The sequence below is a fragment of the Aspergillus fumigatus genome, chromosome 5, assembly GCF_000002655.1.
Source record: "Aspergillus fumigatus Af293 chromosome 5, whole genome shotgun sequence".
Classification (NCBI taxonomy): Eukaryota; Fungi; Ascomycota; class Eurotiomycetes; order Eurotiales; family Aspergillaceae; genus Aspergillus; species Aspergillus fumigatus.
In genome coordinates, this window is record NC_007198.1 from 2,376,237 (window position 1) to 2,396,085 (window position 19,849).

The 19,849-nt window shown below is 51.7% G+C and overlaps 8 protein-coding genes across 8 annotated transcripts; 6 read left to right on the forward strand and 2 right to left on the reverse strand.

Annotated features, from left to right (window-relative positions):
- Nucleotides 1-824: 824 nt before the first annotated feature.
- Nucleotides 825-2,164, forward strand: AFUA_5G09230 (sedoheptulose-7-phosphate:D-glyceraldehyde-3-phosphate transaldolase TAL1; the record flags this gene model as incomplete). Its single annotated transcript, XM_748623.1, has 7 exons — nt 825-863; nt 943-961; nt 1,024-1,035; nt 1,098-1,216; nt 1,273-1,437; nt 1,492-1,875; nt 1,928-2,164. The coding sequence occupies 7 exons, from the start codon at nt 825-827 to the stop codon at nt 2,162-2,164; spliced, it is 975 nt and encodes a 324-aa protein (XP_753716.1).
- Nucleotides 2,165-3,052: 888 nt separating this feature from the next.
- sod1 (superoxide dismutase SOD1) lies at nt 3,053-4,614 on the forward strand. The gene is made up of 5 exons (XM_077804817.1): nt 3,053-3,268; nt 3,720-3,899; nt 3,953-4,104; nt 4,170-4,266; nt 4,333-4,614. The coding sequence occupies exons 1-5, from the start codon at nt 3,256-3,258 to the stop codon at nt 4,353-4,355; spliced, it is 465 nt and encodes a 154-aa protein (XP_077660953.1). The 5' UTR covers nt 3,053-3,255; the 3' UTR covers nt 4,356-4,614.
- Nucleotides 4,615-4,644: 30 nt separating this feature from the next.
- On the forward strand, nt 4,645-8,113 carry AFUA_5G09250 (putative transcription factor (Snd1/p100); the record flags this gene model as incomplete). Its single annotated transcript, XM_748621.2, has 2 exons — nt 4,645-5,070; nt 5,286-8,113. The coding sequence occupies 2 exons, from the start codon at nt 4,645-4,647 to the stop codon at nt 7,800-7,802; spliced, it is 2,943 nt and encodes a 980-aa protein (XP_753714.1). The 3' UTR covers nt 7,803-8,113.
- Nucleotides 8,114-8,566: 453 nt separating this feature from the next.
- Nucleotides 8,567-10,116, forward strand: AFUA_5G09260 (SEC14 family lipid-binding protein; the record flags this gene model as incomplete). Its single annotated transcript, XM_748620.1, has 4 exons — nt 8,567-8,835; nt 8,885-9,026; nt 9,114-9,494; nt 9,556-10,116. 4 exons carry the CDS (start codon nt 8,567-8,569, stop codon nt 10,114-10,116), a joined length of 1,353 nt encoding a protein of 450 aa, XP_753713.1.
- Nucleotides 10,117-10,512: 396 nt separating this feature from the next.
- On the reverse strand, nt 10,513-13,511 carry AFUA_5G09270 (uncharacterized protein; the record flags this gene model as incomplete). Its single annotated transcript, XM_748619.1, has 3 exons — nt 10,513-10,554; nt 10,635-12,891; nt 12,952-13,511. 3 exons carry the CDS (start codon nt 13,509-13,511, stop codon nt 10,513-10,515), a joined length of 2,859 nt encoding a protein of 952 aa, XP_753712.1.
- Nucleotides 13,512-13,683: 172 nt separating this feature from the next.
- AFUA_5G09280 (DUF1479 domain-containing protein) lies at nt 13,684-15,380 on the reverse strand. The gene is made up of 2 exons (XM_077804818.1): nt 14,997-15,380; nt 13,684-14,939 (listed from the first exon to the last, which is right to left on the reverse strand). Exons 1-2 carry the CDS (start codon nt 15,264-15,266, stop codon nt 13,770-13,772), a joined length of 1,440 nt encoding a protein of 479 aa, XP_077660954.1. The 5' UTR covers nt 15,267-15,380; the 3' UTR covers nt 13,684-13,769.
- A 143-nt stretch (nt 15,381-15,523) lies between these two features.
- Nucleotides 15,524-17,074, forward strand: AFUA_5G09290 (uncharacterized protein). The gene is made up of 3 exons (XM_077804819.1): nt 15,524-15,880; nt 15,937-16,187; nt 16,253-17,074. Exons 1-3 carry the CDS (start codon nt 15,745-15,747, stop codon nt 16,916-16,918), a joined length of 1,053 nt encoding a protein of 350 aa, XP_077660955.1. The 5' UTR covers nt 15,524-15,744; the 3' UTR covers nt 16,919-17,074.
- A 55-nt stretch (nt 17,075-17,129) lies between these two features.
- On the forward strand, nt 17,130-19,684 carry AFUA_5G09300 (uncharacterized protein). The gene is made up of 5 exons (XM_077804820.1): nt 17,130-17,430; nt 17,502-17,584; nt 17,654-18,008; nt 18,066-18,294; nt 18,348-19,684. The coding sequence occupies exons 1-5, from the start codon at nt 17,366-17,368 to the stop codon at nt 19,137-19,139; spliced, it is 1,524 nt and encodes a 507-aa protein (XP_077660956.1). The 5' UTR covers nt 17,130-17,365; the 3' UTR covers nt 19,140-19,684.
- The last annotated feature ends 165 nt before the right edge of the window (nt 19,685-19,849 follow it).

A 19,849-nucleotide genomic window follows, 5' to 3' on the forward strand; every position in this document is an offset into this window, starting at 1 on the left:
TACATAATTGCTTGCCACTGCGACCATGTCGTTTTCGCTGTCATCTACCCTTGAGCTGCAAATCGCCTTGACCGGGCTGGCTTACATTGAGGAGGGATGACTGTACCGTATGTATATAGTATCAAAAAGTACGTATAGATAGACGGGAGGCATGCGGCGGCTATTTTGTTTATGAGGGGAAAACAAAAGTTGTTTAACCGTGATTTAGTTTGCCATTAGCTTTCGGTGAAGGAAAAGGGTACCTTACCACCTAGACTATTATTGGAGCATGGCCCATTTGGGAGTATTGAGTGGAGCGACTGAGAGCTATCCGGGCATCGGAGCACTCTGCACCGAGAATTCACCAGGTTCGAGAATGCAGGACAACGGTGAGAGGAGGATAATTTCTGATGACCAGTGATGAAAGAGAGCGCCTGTAGATCGGCTAATTGGCCTGTGTGGAAGAGAGGGAGCACAATATGTGGAACGTAGTATCTAACGAGGTAGGTAGACAGTTATGATAGAAGCCGACCGGTTATATGGGAGGATTCATGTCATCCATGAGGCATACCGTCATAACCCCACCATCCCACCATTATCCAATGCTCCGTTTCCTTAGATTCATCCCTCTTTACCAGCGGAAGTCTCTCGCCCGCCAATTTTGCCCCCCGCGGAGTTAGTAAGTACTTCAACTCACCTTTCGCCACGTCTTCCATCTTCGATCCTCTTCCCTTCTTAAACAATTTACTATCATTCTCTCTTATTTATAACGAACACCTTCACATACAGATTCAATCTCCTCTGTTGTTTGATTAGCTTGTCTGTCTTCCTCACATTACATCACAATGTCTTCCGCTCTCGAACAGCTCAAGGCCACTGGCACCGTAAGTCCAAAGCCAATCATTTCGCGGCCTTTCTTCATCAGCATGGGATTGCTAATCACTAGGTCGACTGTCCATACAGGTTGTTGTCTGCGACTCTGGTAAGCTCTTTCTATCGCGGATAGATGGCTGCAAGAACATAGCTAATGACGCATCTCTCCAGGTGACTTTGCCAGTATGTTTCCTCCGTCCAAGAAATTTTGCTTAGCCGTGGTTCCGATATTAACTACTCTGCAGCCATTGGCAAGTACAAGCCGCAGGATGCTACCACCAACCCTTCCTTGATCCTGGCTGCTTCTAAGAAGCCCGAGTACGCCAGCCTGATCGACGCTGCCGTCCAGAAGGGCAAGAAGGAGGTCTGTACACTGTGAAAAGCCGCGGGATCTTGATCTGTTACTGATCCTCCCGACAGGGCAAGACTCTTGATGAGCAGGTCGACGCTACCCTCGACAACCTTCTCGTTGAGTTCGGCAAGAAGATCCTCGAGATCATCCCCGGCAAGGTCTCCACTGAGGTTGATGCCCGGTTCTCCTTCGACACCCAGGCTTCCGTCGACAAGGCCCTTCACATCGTCAAGGTACGCCAGACCTGACTGAATCAGCAGATAACGAAACATAGCTGACTCGCGCAGCTCTACGAGCAACAAGGCATCTCCAAGGACCGTATTCTTATCAAGATCGCCTCCACCTGGGAGGGTATCAAGGCCGCCCACATCCTGCAGTCTCAGCACGGCATCAACTGCAACCTGACCCTCATGTTCTCCCTTGTCCAGGCCATTGCTGCTGCTGAGGCTGGTGCTTTCCTCATCTCCCCCTTCGTCGGCCGTATCCTGGACTGGTACAAGGCTGCGCACAAGCGCGACTTCAGCCCCGAGGAGGATCCCGGTGTCAAGTCCGTTCAGAGCATTTTCAACTACTACAAGAAGCATGGGTACAAGACCATCGTCATGGGAGCTTCCTTCCGTAACACCGGCGAGATCACGGAGTTGGCTGGCTGTGATTACCTGACCATTTCGGTATGTCATCCGTCGAACATATTTGGCCGGACCAAGACTAACCTAGAGGTAGCCCAACCTACTCGAGGAGTTGTACAACTCGACAGCCTCCGTCCCCAAGAAGCTCGATGCCGCCAGCGCCGCCAGCCTCGACATCCCCAAACGCAGCTACATCAACGACGAGGCTGCCTTCCGCTTCGACTTCAACGAGGAGGCTATGGCCGTTGAGAAGCTGCGTGAAGGTATCTCCAAGTTCGCGGCTGACGCCGTCACCCTCAAGGAGCTCCTCAAGCAGAAGATCCAGGCTTAGATTGGAAACTGCCTTGATCTGCCCTGCTGTTGAATCTTGTTTCTTTTTTGTTAATGTCTTTCTCTGTTAAGATTGGCGGCATGGAAAATTGGCCTCGTAGATATGAACGAATCATTTAATGAATTCTCCACATCATTTGAAAGAAAATGGCAAGCTTTCAGTCTTCTGGTACTTTTTAGTTGCTACGTAGGCTTAATGGAAGGAACATGTTCGAGGATGGTCGGAAAATCGCTGGAGGTGTTCAATCCCCGAGGTACGTCATCTGGAACTGAATCAAACCTCTCCACTCGAGGGAGAGCTGAGAGTATTAGGTGGTTTTCGTACTTATATCCAAGGCTCATTATCACGAATGCCGTACAAACAAACACAATCGAGATACTCCATACTTGAATTATTTTCAGTCATTACTTGGATACTCCGTACAGGGTCGCACAGTTGTTCGTTAGCTTACAAATGATGATCACGGGATTACGGGTTTAGTATGGCAGCCATTCCCGCGGATCTGCCGCTTCTCGCTCAGCTCTGAGGCATCATCTGTATCCGCAGTCGAGACCGAACGGCTTATGAATCGATCTTTACAACGAGCGATATTTGGTACTTGGTACAATACCGTACATACCCAGAGTTCCGAAACTGAGCTGTCTAAACCGTAAATCGTCGACTAAGCCAAGAGTCCCCTGTACATGCTCTTGACACCAGAAATACACAAACAAACGTCATTCCGACGACCCCGCCAACACAGGTGGGGGTAACTCTTCTTCGCTTTTTTGAGAGGCCAACAGCTCCCAAGGGCCCCAATAAGGAGGTGAAGTCGAGGCAGATGGGTCATGGATGGAAAGCAGACGAAAATTGGACCGATTGGAATCCTATCGAATACGGAGTAGAGTACGGAGTAATACCCTGTGAATCCACCCTGTAGACTACTATTTGCATCCTAACCTAGGCAGTTATTAGTAGTAGAAATTACCCCTCGTCCCAAGGTTTGCCTCTTGACTTCTCCTCGTCCTCTCTCCATCGTCATCTTTGCCATCAACTTGCTCGAATCTTTGTTCTAATCATATTCCAACAAGACATAAGTTCAAACCTTCAAAATGGTCAAGGCTGGTAGGTGACTTATGCTTATTTATATTGCCTTTTCGTGTTTTTTATTGGTATCTGCTTGTTGGTGGGATCCACGATCGACCGTGGCCGGGGACCTTGAGTGAGCACATTTGAGCACCTTGCGATCCAGCCTCGCCAGCTTCCTGGCCTATCACCCGTCATCGTTGGATCCCAGCTCTGGGGTAATTAAGCGTACTGGCTGCTGTCGACAGACAATGGATGCGGCTATTTGCTCCTTGCTCTGTCTATGCTTGCTGCCTTGGTCTGGTCCACATGGCTAGTGGGAAAAGGGAAGCTGTGGACGGGCTCTACCTTATCTGAGCCACCAGTATGCAAGGAGTTACGCCCCCAGTCAGTGCAGATGAGCGAACCGAACGAGCTTCTGCCGTTTTCTGGAAGCTTTTTGTACTTTTTGCCGTTCCTACCTTCGCAGGATGACTAACTCTCCCATCAGTTGCTGTCCTCCGTGGTGACTCCAAGATCACCGGCACTGTCACCTTCGAGCAGGCCGACGAGAACTCTCCCACCACCGTCTCTTGGAACATCAAGGGCAACGACCCCAACGCCAAGCGTGGCTTCCATGTCCACCAGTTCGGTGACAACACCAACGGCTGCACCTCCGCTGGTCCTCACTGTATGTCCTCTTCCCAGTGGTCACTCTGAGAACCAGAACTGACCGACCTCCAGTCAACCCCTATGGCAAGACCCATGGAGCTCCTGAGGACTCCGAGCGCCATGTCGGTGACCTTGGTAACTTCGAGACCGATGCTGAGGGTAACGCCGTCGGCTCCAAGCAGGACAAGCTTATTAAGCTGATTGGTGCCGAGAGCGTTCTGGGCGTAAGTTTTTTTTTTTCTGCAGATGGTAATGCATAGAGTTAACAGTGAGCTGACAACAATGTTAGCGGACCTTGGTCGTTCACGCCGGTACCGACGACCTCGGAAGGGGTGGCAACGAGGAGTCCAAGAAGACTGGTAACGCTGGTGCTCGTCCCGCCTGTGGTAAGTGCATCTCGGTCTATGGACACAAAAGGAGGATGTACGTTAACTTGTTGTCTCTTTCGACAGGTGTCATTGGTATCGCCGCTTAAGCGCGAATCAATTTTGATTAGCATAAAAGTGCTTGGATCATCGTCGGACTGGGAATAAGTAACAGAATGATATTTGTTCGAGTACCAGGAGGAAAAGTTCCAAGAAAGGAGTCCGTTCTGAACTCACAGCTGTTCAGATCTTAGCTGCTGAATAGCATTCACGAATTGATGTGCTTTTTAAAGATGAAATAGTTGCCCCAAACATAGCTATTAATTCACTTGTCACTTTGGATGACCCAAGATCTATGTAAAAGGTTATTTCAAAGTCTCCTTTAACGTACTTAGCCGAATGACACCTATCAGTATCGCCAATGGGCCCTGCCCCTGGCTGGAGCCTGGAGACACAGTTAGCGGCTTCCCCCACAGAAAGTCAGGTGGCCCCAAACTGGAAGCTCTCCCTCCTCACGAGTTCACCTTGATCTGGATTTCCCATCAGTCTCTTGTATCTTTGCTTTTTCGTTCTTCTAATTCTGTCTTTCCCAATTTCTTCGAATCAATTGATTGTTGCTGCAACAATCTCTTTTTCTCTTCCCCCGTAAATCTCTTATCGTCCCAGGTCTTCTGTGGCTTCCTCAGTATGCCTCTGGAAGCCCGCGTGAAATCTGTCCTGTCGGGCGACACTGTTGTCCTGTCCCATGTCACGAACCCTGGGCAGGAACGCACACTTAGTCTTGCATATGTCTCAGCTCCTAGACTGAGGAGAGAAGGCGACGAGGTGAGATTTTAGATTTCCGAGATTCAATTGGTCTCGTCGCTTCGTTGCTTTTGGAATCCTGTCTTCCTGTTGTCTGGATAGGTGGCCTCTAATCTCCGCCCATTCCAGCTCCAACACGCCCAATTGGCACATTTCATTCTACACATAGCCCTTCAGAAATGCTTTATTCTCTTTGATTGAACTGCTATCCCGAATTGTCGCTGACTTATCTCTAGTCATACGGCTTCCACTCCCGGGAATTCCTCCGCGAGGTCCTCGTGGGCAAAGTAATTCAGTTCCAGGTCCTCTACACAATTCCTACCGGCGCCAAGCGTGAATACGGCACAATCAAGCTCCCCGGCTTTGACGCCTCCCTGCCTGATATCAGTGTGCAAGAAGGATGGACCCGCGTCCGGGAAGAGGCGGGCAAACGCAGCGACGAATCCGAAGAGACACTCGCATATCTTGAGCGACTCCGCGCTCTGGAAGACCACGCCCGTACTGAAGGCAAGGGTATCTGGGCAGGGGCAGATAAGGGCCGTACAGAGACTAGCTATGAGGTTGACGACGCAAAATCTCTGGTTGATGAGTGGAAGGACAAGCACCTTGAGGCCATTGTCGAGAGAGTCTTGAACGGAGACAGGCTAGTACTGCGCTTGCTTTTGTCTCCCCATGAACATTTGCAGACGGTCGTTGCTGTTGCGGGAATTCGCGCCCCGGCCGCGAAGCGGGTCAATGCGGAGGGCAAGGAGCAGCCTGGTGAACCCTTCGGGGACGAGGCATACCAGTTCGTCGAGGCGCGGCTTCTGCAGCGCAAGGTTCAGGTGTCTCTTCTGGGAGTCACTCCCCAGGGACAACTGATCGCTACTGTCCTCCACCCCAACGGCAACATCGCCAAGTTCCTCCTGGAAGCCGGTCTTGCCCGCTGCTTCGATCACCATTCAACGTTGCTCGGACCCGAAATGGCAGCGTTCCGGCGCGCAGAGAAGGAGGCTAAGGATAACAGGAAAGGCATGTTTGCTGGACTTGTCGCAAAGGGTCCTGCTGGCGGGGCCGCCGGCCAGGATTACATTGTCAGCCGAGTGCTGAACGCAGATACTCTGATCCTCCGGAACAAGGCCGGTGAGGAGAAGAAGATCAGTCTGAGCAGTGTTAGGCAGCCCAAGCCCTCCGATCCTAAGCAGGCACCGTTCCAGGCGGATGCTAAGGAGTTCGTGCGCAAGAGGCTCATTGGCAAGCACGTCAAGGTCACAATCAACGGCAAAAAGCCTGCGACTGAGGGCTACGAGGAGAGAGACGTCGCAACAGTGATGCAGGGCAACACCAACGTCGCTCTCGCGCTGGTGGAGGCTGGTTATGCTTCGGTCATTCGTCACCGCCAGGACGACGAGGATCGCTCTCCTGACTATGACTCCCTGCTTATCGCCGAGGCGGAAGCTCAGAAAGACGGAAAGGGAATGTGGTCCCCTAAGCCCTCTAAGCCCAAGCAGTACCAGGACTACTCCGAGAGCTTACAGAAGGCCAAGATGGAAGTTTCGATTCTGCAACGTCAGAAGCGTGTCCCCGCCATTGTGGACTTCGTCAAATCGGGATCCCGTTTTACCGTTCTCGTGCCCCGTGAGAATGCCAAGTTGACATTGGTCTTGTCCGGTATTCGTGCGCCCCGCTCAGCCCGCAATCCTGGTGAAGCAGGTGAACCGTTTGGCCAGGAAGCCCATGACTTGGCAAACAAGCGGTGCATGCAACGTGATGTCGAGATCGACATTGAAACCATTGACAAGGTCGGTGGCTTCATTGGCACTCTCTACGTCAACAAGGAAGACTTTGCCAAGGTCCTGCTAGAGGAGGGTCTGGCCACGGTCCATACCTACTCCGCCGAGCAGTCCGGTCACGCTACAGAGTACTTGGCAGCTGAGCAGAAGGCAAAGGAGGCCCGGAAGGGTCTGTGGCACGACTGGGATCCAAGCAAGGAGGCCGAGGAAGCTGAAGAGGAAGCTGCCAATGGTAGCAACGGTGCGGAAGGCGAGACTACCGAGCGTCGTAAGGACTACCGGGACGTGATGGTCACCTATGTTGACCCCGCTTCCGGAAAGATCAAGATCCAGCAGATCGGCACAGGCACCTCTGCCCTGACGGAGCTGATGAGCGCCTTCCGTTCTTTCCACTTGAACAAGGCCAACGACACTCCGCTCCCTGGCCCACCCAAGGCCGGTGATTATGTGGCCGCCAAGTTTACTGAGGATGGCGACTGGTATCGTGCCAGAGTGCGTCGCAACGACCGTGAAAAGCAGCAGGCAGAGGTTGTATACATCGACTATGGTAACTCTGAGATCCTCCCATGGTCCCGCCTCCGGCCCCTGAGCCAACCCCAGTTCTCCGTCCAGAAGCTCCGCGCTCAAGCTTCGGATGCCGTGCTCTCCTTCGTCCAGTTCCCCGTCTCCGCCGATTACCTCCAGGATGCCGTCAGCTATCTTGAGGAGCTGACGTATGGTCGGACATTGGTCGCCAATGTCGACTATGTCGCTTCTGATGGAACGATGCACGTTACCTTGTTGGACCCATCCGTATCGAAGAGCCTGGACCAGAGCATCAACGCCGAGATTGTTCGTGAGGGTCTGGCCATGGTTCCTCGGAAGTTGAAGGCCTGGGAGCGTGCAGCCAGCGAGACTCTATCTAACCTGCGTAGCATCGAGGACGAGGCTAAGCAGGAGAGACGCGGAATGTGGGAGTATGGAGACCTCACCGAGGACTAAGTCATAGGCACCCGTCAAGGGGAATGCCTTTCAGCTTGGAACTTGGGAGATGGATCAATTGTACATTTACGGGCAAGGTAAAACGCATCCAAGTTTTTGAAGAAAAAAGAAAAATAAAACAAATTGGCAGATCTGCTTTTGGCCAGTCATATTTGTCTGTATATCTTGATGATATCCCTTAGCATACAGCATAGGATGTCCCTGGAAAGGTTCTAATAAGAATAACCAAAACGAGGCATTTGACAATCATTCGTCCACCTGCTTCACAGCTCGTCGATCTGCTTGCCGATCAATTCGTAGTGTTATTGTTTGGTGCGATAATTAATGACTGCATAACCTGGCCGGTCTTTTTTTATGCTGACATAATCGCTCTTTATGCAGAGCAACAAAACAACTTCTTTTCCGACGAGTTCCAGCAGGGAAAAAGATCTGTTCTCAGCTCTTAAAACCTCATCACTTCTCGCAGTTGGACTTGCGCACTGAATATCGGTACATCACTGGAATTCTACGGTCTTTGGACTGCCGACGCAGTGAGGACTAGCCGATCCAAGAACATCGCCTCTCTTAGAACATCCGGGCTTGCCGCGGAGGGGGGGTAAGACGAAGCGAAGCGCTGTTTACTAGTCAGCACCGAATTCCCCCCACGACTCTTGCTTTCGCATTCTTATATTCGCGCATCTTATCTAATCAGTCTGGGGTAAAGAAAACAAAAAAAAAAGGAGACACCGAGTGGAGTCTTGCACGCAGGACACCCGACTTTCAGAATGCCTTTGTGGCGTACCAAATCCCACCACAGCCAGGCGGAGAGCGATGCCTCGTCGATACAACCGGCCGAATACGGCGAGAACGACCCGGCTGCGTCGGCTTCGCAGGCGGCCGGGACGGCGTGGCTCGTCGGCCACTTGAATCACCTCACGCCGGACCAGGAGGAGAAGCTGAAGGAGTTCAAGGCGCTGTGTGACCGGAATGGGTACTATAAGCCGGAAGGGCAGGGTGAGGGTGGGAAGGCCAGTCATGATGATGCGACTATGCTGTGCGTTTCCTCCTTTTTGAAAAATCGCATGCTGAAGGGTTACAAACAGGCGATTTCTACGCGCGCGTAAGTTCGATGTGGATGGCGCTTGGGGCCAGTTCAAAGATACAGAGGATTGGCGCAAGGAGAATGCCATCGAGGAGCTATATGCGAACATTGAAGTGGACTCGTACGATGCCGCGCGACGGATGGTAAGTCTGGGGACCTAATACGCGCTGTGTTCAATTGAGCCCGTGGATGAACAAACTTACTGACCCTGGTTCGCGGTATGGATATAGTATCCACAATGGACAGGTCGTCGGGACCGGCGCGGTATTCCCATTTACGTGTTCGAGATCAAGCATCTGAACAGCAAGAATATGGCCGCTTATAACTCCACGATGACTGACCCCGCCTCGACGGCCGAGACACATCAGTCCTCGACGGTGCCGCAGCGCCTGCTGCGCCTTTTCGCCCTCTACGAGAATCTTCTCCGCTTCGTCATGCCACTATGCAGTCAGCTCCCGCGCCCTCACCCCGAGACGCCGATCGTCTCGTCAACGAACATCGTCGATGTCAGCGGAGTTGGGCTTAAGCAGTTCTGGAACCTGAAGGGGCACATGCAGGATGCGAGCGTCTTAGCTACAGCGCATTACCCAGAAACTCTGGACCGGATCTTTGTACGTTTTCTTCCTTCGCCCCACGACCTATTGACCCAGCTGTCTAACATCTACCTGCTAGATTATCGGCGCCCCCGCCTTCTTCCCAACCGTCTGGGGCTGGATCAAGCGCTGGTTCGATCCAGTCACGACCTCCAAGATCTTCATCTTATCCGCCGCAGAGGTAAAACCCACCCTCACCTCCTTCATGGACCCCTCCAGCATCCCCAAGCAATATGGCGGCGAACTCGACTGGCAGTGGGGTGATATGCCGAACCTCGACGAGCCCGCACGCGAACTGGTCGGCGCGCTGGAGATCCCTCCTGCCGAAGGCGAGACCAAGCCTTCTTTCACCAAGGGGCCCGTCCTGTTCAAGGGCGACCACGTCGAAATCCTCGGCAAGGTCAACGGCAAGAGCAGACAAAGGACTGTTCCTGTGCCTATGCCTGCCAAGCAAGAAGAGAACACGAACACACCGGATGTAGAACTGGAGGCCAAGATGGCTGCTACGAGCCTAGCGCCAGCCGCATCTTCAACAGAGCAATCTGAGGTTCAGTCGGAGAATGAAAACGAAAAGGTGGCGTTGGACAACGTTGCCGCGGAGAAGGTTGCTAACCCGACTGCTCAGACGGTATCTGCTTAGTACCGTAAACATAAATTTCCCTTTCGGTTTTTCTTCATCTCCTGGTCCGGGCAGGATCAGTCGCTTAATCTTCATTCATCAGGCGTCAATGGGCGATTACATAGACCTATCGCGTTGAACGGGGCATGTCATAGAAAGACGATTGCATCTATTCCTTGTTCGGTCGCATATTGCGGATGTTCATTCGGCATCTTGCATACGTTACTTAGTGTTTGCTAGTTATCGGTTGCGTCAATCGATTAGCGGTATCATCTTCCCAACTCCGCCTCTTCTATCCAGAGTACTTGCATCGGTTAATTCTCTAAGTCTCATCAGGTTATATTAGGTCAACAGCAGTTCAATAAACACAATCATGAAGAGAAGTTGTATAGATTGAGCCTGTTTCTCTATCTTTTTCTAGGCTGCCTTCCACAGCAGATTGGTCTGCTTCCTCCGCACCTGTAGATTGGTCAGTATTTTGAAGGTCATGTGGCGTACACGCGGGGGTAAGTGTGGGCGGAAGGTCAGGGAAACCGTACCATTGGCGCCAAGATAATCACACCTACGCTCAAAGCCAAAACTGTCATGATGAGCTGCAACTTCGAGAATCCCTTGCCGAGGACATCGAATGCCTGGCTGGGAGTGGCCCGCGTGCCAAAGACGTCCCCTCCAAACGCGAAGATCAAGCTTGTACTCTCGAGCAAAGTTGGGCTAGAGAGGACGGCCTTGATGCCTGCGACATCGCGGTTGTGTGAGAGGTACCACTTCCCGTCGAACTCGAGGACGGGGTTGTACTTGAACAGACCCTCCTCGGCCTCGGTGGAGGTTGGGTCCCGTTCAACAGGCCGCCGGGGGTCTAGCACCGGGCGGGGGATGCCAACGATCGAGTTCGAAGCTGGGAGCGTGCAGAGAAGTTGGCGGGTTGTGATGCCTTGTCGGGTTTGCGTGACGGCCATGTGCGAGATGGGTTCGGGGATGATGAAGGCTTGGGAAATCACATGAGGCAGTGGGAGGATGTTACTACCGTGGATGCTAGAGTAGTTCGATGCAGAGCCCAACGGGCCACGGTCGTTGGGAAGGGGCGACTCGTAGAGCTCTGAAACCACCAGCTGATAACCCTTGGCGTCTGACGGGGTTAGTGGATCGCCATAGAAGGAGTAAACGAACCAATTCTCGGAGATGGTAGAAGCAATAGGTTGACTGGTATCAACGCCCTTCTGAGTGCTGCTGTGAAGGATTCTCCCGGAAATGGCGTCCAGTAAGTAGAATGTGGCTGTGTTGTCTTCACCCGCAGCCGTGATCAGAGCCAGGTTCGGGTTCAAGTACTTGTAAAGAACAGACCTGTCGCCCAGAACTTTGCCGATAGACGCAACGGGGTCGTGCGCGGGGCGTGCAATAGCGCGTATGATCTTCTGTCCCTGAGCAGGCAGGAATTCCCAGACAGGCGTTTTGTTGTCAGCGGCACTCCATCCCAGGACACGGCCATCGGCACTGAGAGTCACGAAAAAGCCAGGTTTTTCCAAAGGCTCTACTGGCACACCATCCTCCTTGACGCCGATGGTGATAGGGTTTGAAGGACCATTGATGACGGCGATAGAAGCGATCTTGCCTGAAGCGGGCGTACGCTTGATGACAGCGCCAGATGTCGTGTTCAGGCTCACTGAGCTACCATCGTCGACGTACACAGTGGCGTACCCAGGTTGAGTGAGGATGGCCTTCACGTTCCAGCTGTCTGATTCAGCAGCCTTGACGCTCCAAGAGACAACGCCGTGATTTCCGGTGTCGATGCCATACACTCGTCCATTCTCAGTAGCTACAACGACAGTTTTGCTGAGTCCAAAGCCATCAAGGCTCGAAACTTCGTCGCTGAGAATACTAGTCAGAATACGCTTAGGTAGTTCCTTCAGCCACTCTGGAAGATGTTGCAGGTCTCTGGCGTGGCGCTTAACGCGATGGATATAGGCCTTGTATAAGCTCTCATGCCCCTCAACTTCCAATTCATGAGCGAGATCTTCCTGGTATTCTTCCTCAGCCCAGGAAGCGGCAACCGCTCCATTCAATGCCTCGTACCTCGTCCATTCAGTTTGGCCGTTCCGAATGAGTTGCCAGTCACCCGACGACAAGACTGTTGCGGACCGAACAGCGACGGCGTCCCCCTTAGCGACTACTTCTGATACAGCATGCTGGGCGTGCTCAGTCGTAGGCGCCTGCAGCGGCCATCTGCCCAGGACTCCATGAGAGGCAGATGAGACAATCACAGCCTCCGACTGGGTGATGCGGGTAAAGTAGACATTGGCATCAATGTTACTCGTCGCGAAGGCTGATCTCTCTTGCACACGAGGCAGACTATATGCTTTGGAAACGGTCGCCGAGGTCAGATCGATGTGATACACTTCCGCCCAGGAGCTGGAGTCCGTTTCATAGTGGACAAGGAAATGCGGCAAAGAGTTAAGCTTCTTCGGGGTATGGACTTCAATCGACCTAATTTCCTCGCCGCTCGTATTATCAATGTGGAGTGTATTCACTTGCTTCAGGCCAATCTGGTTGATTTTCAAAGCTTTCTGTGCCTTGTCCGTCCAAATGATGACTGGAGAAGCGGTGTTGGCGCCGACGAAGAGAATCGACTCCGGTCCAGACACGTCACTCTCCGTGTTCAAAATGTGCTGCCGAGTCTGTCGGCCGGTAAGAGGATCCAATGAAGTGATTTTTATTCTGTAGCCCTTGAGCAGGCCCGACTGTAGAGAGATGTAGAAGACCTCGGTTGCGGAGGATGATATTTGGAAGGGAATGTCACCACTGAATTGGGCCAAAGAAAGGCATTAGCGACAGTATATTTCACCGGTCGATCCATCTTACCTATCATCCTTAAACTCCCACTTCACATCCCCAGATTCAGAATCCAGTCTCCGGAGAACACCTGCCTTGTGACCGTACAGTGCGATCGCATCTCGAGCCGATGAAGTCGCGCCGGCATCTTCGAGCTCCAACAGCTCGAGGTCGATCACAGGCTCACCGGCGAACCAATTCTCCCAGATCAATTTTCCGTCCAAAGCACTCCATGAAGAGATATAATCGCCCACTGCGCTGACCATCGCATTCGATCCGTCCGAGGCACGCAGGAACGACTGAACCTGGCCATCGTCCTTCGAGAGCAATGATCGGGAAACGTTCTGTCTCCAAACCAGTGAGCCATCTCTCGGGTTCACTGCACCAAGAAGCAGTTTCTGTGAGAGAGTATAGAGCAGCGAGGCATTAGAGGAGGAGGAAGGCTTGAGGAAGAAAGTCGAGTGTGATGAGGGAGTGCCCAGGAGCGCATGGTGGAAATCGATATGATTGACCTCATCAGGATAAATGGCCACCGTTGAGGGAACGCATGATGTGAGCAGCAAGAGTGCCACCCGTAGCCACATTTTCATAACCTCAGCTCCAAACGGTCATTGGAGGTTCAAGGTAGGCTGTTGGACAGTTAAGGAGTCGGTGGTCGACAGGTATCTGATGGCGGAGATGATGATGCCACTGTTGATTGGTGGTGCGGGCGGTGATGAACACTAAGCTGAGTTCGAGCTACGATGCTACAGACTGTTTATCCCACAACACTGGCAACGAAGAATGAGAAGTCGACGCTCTATATACAGATGAACTGATAAATTACATGGAAGCTTGGAAGTAACCCCTTAAGCTTGGCCAAAACAGGCCTTGTTCGCTGCTTCAACAACTTCCTTCTCTCCCTCGGTCATGTCACCAGTGACTTCCCAAGGCTTTGCGCCCATACCCATGGCTCGCAGGCCATCAGAGTTGACAGAAGACCAGTCCAATGCACCCTTAAAACCTGCCTCACCCGGACCTCCGGCGCCGGGAAAATCCCAAGGTGGTGAATAGGCGAGAGCCGCGTTCCGCTGCTTGAGGAGATAATCCACATTCATCTCGCACATTGGAGTGGCAGGGATATAGAGGACGCTGGAGTCACCATTCCCCTTATGTTCCTTGTCCACGGAATGCAACGAGTCGCAGTGCCAAGCGACATAATCTCCCGGTTCGACCTCTGGAACCGAAACCATGGTGGTGTCTAGTTCAAGGTGAGGATGGGTAACTGGATTGTATTCTTGGCAAGCACCTGGCACGGAACCTGGAAACGTGGCGTCCAGGTTGGGCTGCAATGTCTTCGCATCGAAAAATGGACGCAGAATGGTATAGGCAGTGCTCTGAATGAGCATAGGGCAAACATGCAACGAGCCTTCTCCAGGGCCAGTGTTGGACATCGAAAGCCAGCCCTGGAAGAATCTCAGCATAGAACATGCTCCCGCTCCATTGTACAAATCCATCTTAGCGGAAACTCGGTGCTTCGCATCCCAAGGGTCGTATTCTTCCCATTTGCCCTCCAAGATCTTGGTGTAGACCCGCGAATACTCGGGATCCTCCCAACGCTCGAGTGAACCCCCATCCACATGGGGACCAAGCGAGAATTTACCATCTCCCGGCTGCCTGATACGGAGGCGGTCCGCATATGTCAGAGGATATCTGGTAGATATCCGAGTCGCCGGGTCAGATGAATGCCAGAGACGCTGCAAGAAACGCTGAGTTTCGAGCATGTTCGGATGTGCTCGTGCCTCGGCCTGCGAGGGAGTCCAGTACAGTTCGAAGACAGCGGGTGAATCAGGCGGAAAGGCCTTGACTCGCTCCTTATTCGCAGCGACATACTCTTCAACCCTGTTTTTCCAACCTCGAGCTTCTTTTCGAGGGATCACATTTCGGATCACGACAGATCCGCGGTGCAATATCTCAGCAAGGGCTCTATCCGAGACTCTGCCGGACACAATGTCTGCATATTGTACCGATGGTATAACCTGCTGGCCGTCAGCATCCAGTGAAAATAGATCACAGTGCATTGCGGGATGACGTACATCGCTGCCCTTGACCTTGATCTCATGCACCTCTTTCTCTAGGCTTTCAAGGAGTCTTTTCCAGCTTTGCACTAGAGCCTTCTCATTCTTCTCGAACAGTTTTTGTTTCAGTTCCTTGAACCGTGGAGGCAGTGGTTCCGGTTTGTAGTCAGGTCGCAAGCTTGGAAAAACACTGGAAATGTCCCCGGCGGCCTTGGTCATATTTGATGTTATTGTTGGCGTAGAGGCAGCACGAACGGCCGCTCTAGACACAAGTTTCGACGCCGACATACTGATGAAATGCTTGCTCGTAATAGACTGTTGCACTGTGTTTCATACTTCAACTCGAAACCTTTCCCTGACTTATATATTTTGTTGCCATCCATTTGACAGTATAGATCGGTGGAGAACTGGGCGGGATACCGCAAATGGTAGGCGGCACGCTTTCTGAATACGGCAAGTATCCGCCACGATGCGGAGTATGAGCAAACCGACATGATTAACAGAACATGCTCTTCGGCTTTTTTAATTCAAGGCAAATGGATACGATCCACATTTAATTTACCATGGAAGAAACCAAAAGCCATGCGACAAACTTGAATAAAAAGTAATGTTGTGAAAGTAGGACATCATTATCTGTAAGTCGGCATTCTTCCGGGTTGGAGCAGTCACCCTCGGGCCAATTCAACCCCGCGCATCCCCTCAATCCATAGATTCAAGGTGATACGACAGCAAGGAATCAGCAGGATTCTCCGACAGGGGGCTTGTAATGCTATGGCATTTAAGCGTAGACCTGTCAACCTTGGGAGAAGTCTTCTTCTCAACCAAACTTCACCTTGAACCTTCAACAAACATGGCTTTCTCCGTCAAAGGAAAATCCGCCATTGTAACGGGTGCAGGTTCAGGTAATTCAACCATCTGAGACCCTCACTACATGTATATCTCGCTAAAACCCTCATAGGCATCAACTTATGTTTCGCCAAACTCCTGCTTGAGAATGGGTGCAACGTTCTAATCGCAGACCTGGCCCTTCGACCTGAGGCGCAGGAGGTGGTGAATTATTATTCCAGTCAACCAAGCAGACCCAATCGAGCTGTTTTCCAGAAAACAGATGTCGTCGACTGGGAGCAGCTAGAGAGAATGTTTGAGGTTGCGGTGAGAGAGTTTGGTGATGTCGACATTGTATGTCCAGGTGCTGGAATCTACGAACCGGTAAGTCGTGCACGGCTGGTCTTACCTCCGACTCATATTGTGAGCTGTTTGCTGACGGCTCTCAGCACTGGTCCAATTTCTGGCGACCTCCGGGGGCTCCCGAAAGCCGTGATCCACGAGATGGAGGTCGATACGCTTTGCTAGATATCAATCTGACTCATCCAATCCGCACAACTCAGTTGGCTATATCTCACTTTCTGCGCAATCGAAGTAGCAAAAGACCGAAGCATATCATCCATATTTCCAGTATTGCAGGGCAGAGCCCAGCACTGGCTGCGCCAATATATGTAGCTACGAAACACGCGATCAATGGTCTGGTGCGATCGTTGGCCAAGCTGGACAGCAAATTTGGCATTCGGGTGACTGCTGTTGCCCCGGGAGTCATCAAAACACCACTATGGACGGATCATCCGGAGAAACTGAAGATGGTTGACGACAAAGCCGACGAATGGGTAACCCCGGAGGAGGTGGCTGAGGTGATGCTAGCTCTCATCCAGCAGGACAGTGTCAGCGAAATTATCGGAGACAAATCAGGCCAAGGCACTCAATTCCCTGTGCAAGGGGGAACCATCTTGGAAGTCTCCAAGAGCGTTCGCGCTGTCAGTCCATTCAATGACCCAGGGCCAGCAGGACGACGGGGAAACACTGTGTCGGACATGGCCAAGGTAGAGGATGAGGTATATGATTTGCTTTCGACGGAAGGATGGGGAGCACCAAAGACAAAGCTCTAGTTCTACATCATGTAGCTACAGTGGGGAATATGATGAACACTTTGATAGTTGACAGGAATATGGAGATATGGTATGGAGCACGGAGTCGATCCGCAGATAACCGTGCGATAAGGAGATGATCAGTCAGCCACGCTAAACCCAGATGGGCCGGAATTGTCCTCCGCTTTCTGTCGTAAGTCTGGCTGGGCCTGGCACCATCTCATCTCCAGTCATCATTTCATCCCCGGCCTCCCTGATGTAGCCCCTTCAGAGTTGACCTTCTTATTTTCACATCTTTCACTCGTTTACACTTCTTTCTTGGGACTTCTATTTCCCCCCTCTGCTGGTCTGAGTTGTTATGTTGGACTACTCCCATCGCACCTTCAGTTGGTGATAACGACTTTTAGAACAGCCCTCGTGCCCACTGCCCTTATCAGTTACAAGATCATCTCCACACCCTCACCAAGGATGATGGGAGAGGATACTGTAGTCGGGGTCGGGCCCGGCGATGGACTCCGGAATTCATCGCGACGGTATTGTTGATCTGATACCACTTTATATGTTTTGGGCGGACTTGTTGCTAATCAGTGGCTACTTTGCTTAGACGTGGAGCACGGGGGAAACGACCATCAGGGTTTCAAGGTGATGCCAGTTGGATCAGCTGTGTGATCAACCTTGTCAATACGAGTAAGTTATACTGATTGGGGCATCGGGGTTTCTTATATTTCCGGAGCTGATAGAACCGTGTCTCAACAGTCATCGGTGCCGGCGTTCTGGCGATGCCGCTCGCCATCTCTCGCATGGGAATGGCCCTCGGTATCTGCGTCATTCTCTGGTCTGGAATGACCGCTGGGCTCGGCCTCTACCTTCAGGCTCGATGCGCACAGTACCTCGATCGAGGCAGCTCGTCTTTCTTCGCCCTATCGCAGCTCACATATCCCAATGCCGCCGTTGTTTTTGACGCTGCTATCGCGATCAAATGTTTTGGAGTGGGGGTCAGTTACCTCATCATCATTGGTGACCTGATGCCAGATGTGGTACAAGGCTTCGTTGGTACCACTCCGGCATATGACTTCTTGGTGGACCGGCATTTCTGGGTTACTGCTTTCATGTTCGTTGTCTAGCAACTCCCAAGTTGAGTTGGACCTGTGCTGACCACTCCTCCAAGGCTAATTGTCATCCCTCTCTCTTATCTCCGACGTCTGGACTCACTGAAGTATACGAGTATCGCCGCTCTGGTGTCAATGGGTTACCTGGTCATACTGGTTGTCTATCATTTTGTCAAGGGAGACACAATGGACGAACGAGGCCCCGTTCGTCTGATTCACTGGGCTGGTCCCGTCCCGGCGCTCAGTAGTCTTCCGGTCATCGTCTTTGCATTCACGTGTCATCAGAATGTAGGCCGCCTGCACGGTTTTGACTGCAGACATAGCATGCTGACAGGAAGCAGATGTTCTCTATCTTAAACGAAATTAGCAACAACAGTCACTTCCGTGTGACAGGTGTTGTGCTAGCCAGTATCGGAAGCTCCGCAGCGACCTACATTCTCGTGGCTATCACAGGCTATCTCTCTTTCGGAGACAATGTCGGGGGTAACATTGTGAGCATGTATCCGCCAGGCGTTTGGGCGACCGTTGGACGTGCCGCTATCGTCATGCTTGTCATGTTCTCATATCCGCTTCAATGCCACCCGTGTCGAGCCTCTATTGATGCAGTGCTTCGCTGGAGACCTAAGCCTGCCGCTGGAAACGACAACTTGCCTCACCATCACCCTCTGCTTGGGCCAAGGGGCCACCGGGCTCCCGAGCCCATGAGCGATCTGCGGTTCTCACTCATTACGACGACCATTCTTATCCTAAGCTATATCGTGGCGATGACCGTTTCCTCGCTCGAAGCGGTATTGGCCTACGTTGGTAGCACCGGAAGTACCAGCATCAGCTTCATTCTTCCTGGTCTTTTCTACTACAAAATCTCATCTCCCGACTCACCAACCCATCAGCGACTCATGAAAGAAGATGACGAAGCAGTTGACAACATTCTTTCTGATGACGACAACTCCGACGAAAATGGTATTGAGGGCGGCCAGAACCTTCCACTTACCGACAGCGCAATTCTCCGACTTACCAACCGACACTGGCGCCGTGGCTTGCTGCGGAAGTTGAGCTTAGCGCTCGTGGTATACGGCATCCTTGTCATGATCGTGTGTTTGATTGTGAATACATTCTTCATAGCTTCACAATGAGAACGTCATGTCACTATGTGATGAATATGGTCGCATGCTGTTGTCTCCCTTTCATGATAAACCTGATTCGGATTGTTCCATTGCTTTTCCTCCCGCGTTCACTTCGTCATTTTTTTAGGAGCAGGCGTGTCTGGACAACTTCCCTCGTTTCATAGTGTGACTTGACCGAAACCCCTTCCTTTCTATGTTACCTACTTGTTCACTGCTTGCAACTCTGTCGTGGCGATACCAACCATAGGCGTTGGAAGGCCAGTCTGGATCGGCCTCGCTGATATGTCTGCATTTTTCAAAGGTTCTTACACTTTAGACCATGTTTACCTTTTACTTGATAGATTTAAGTTCATTCCATTGAGCCGTGGAATCATCATACCATGAATGCTTCTTGATCAGGCGAATGGTGTTCGCTTTCATAGTATGATGACAGCTTATTATGTTACCAGGAACTAGTACCAGGAAATTTTTGACCTACTTGTCACTCATGTATCTGTTCACAAATCATTGCTTGAGATTCGGGATATAAGCTGACAATCTAAACGGTACTGCTGTCACAAGTAAGAATTTCCTGGTTCCTATTATGATAGAGATTCAGTCATCGGCTAGAACCCCGACTGGAGCAAAGCAGCAGGAAAAAGGAGTGCAAAGGGGAACACTCATTAATAGAATACGGGATGAAATCATGGTCAAGGGGAGCGAACGAAAATAGTCAAGGT

Excerpts from the sequence above, each read along its gene's own strand:
- sod1 (XM_077804817.1), top strand. Across the intron at positions 4,105-4,169 it reads GTGCCGAGAGCGTTCTGGGC|CGGACCTTGGTCGTTCACGC; the intron begins GTAAGTTTTTTT and ends CAACAATGTTAG. Across the intron at positions 4,267-4,332 it reads TGGTGCTCGTCCCGCCTGTG|GTGTCATTGGTATCGCCGCT; the intron begins GTAAGTGCATCT and ends CTCTTTCGACAG.
- AFUA_5G09280 (XM_077804818.1), bottom strand. The coding sequence starts at position 15,266 with ATGTCGGCGTCGAAACTTGTGTCTAGAGCGGCCGTTCGTGCTGCCTCT. Across the intron at positions 14,940-14,996 it reads TCAAGGTCAAGGGCAGCGAT|GTTATACCATCGGTACAATA; the intron begins GTACGTCATCCC and ends GACGGCCAGCAG.
- AFUA_5G09290 (XM_077804819.1), top strand. The coding sequence starts at position 15,745 with ATGCTATGGCATTTAAGCGTAGACCTGTCAACCTTGGGAGAAGTCTTC. Across the intron at positions 15,881-15,936 it reads TGTAACGGGTGCAGGTTCAG|GCATCAACTTATGTTTCGCC; the intron begins GTAATTCAACCA and ends AAACCCTCATAG. Across the intron at positions 16,188-16,252 it reads GTGCTGGAATCTACGAACCG|CACTGGTCCAATTTCTGGCG; the intron begins GTAAGTCGTGCA and ends GACGGCTCTCAG.
- AFUA_5G09300 (XM_077804820.1), top strand. The coding sequence starts at position 17,366 with ATGATGGGAGAGGATACTGTAGTCGGGGTCGGGCCCGGCGATGGACTC. Across the intron at positions 17,431-17,501 it reads CTCCGGAATTCATCGCGACG|ACGTGGAGCACGGGGGAAAC; the intron begins GTATTGTTGATC and ends TACTTTGCTTAG. Across the intron at positions 17,585-17,653 it reads GATCAACCTTGTCAATACGA|TCATCGGTGCCGGCGTTCTG; the intron begins GTAAGTTATACT and ends GTGTCTCAACAG.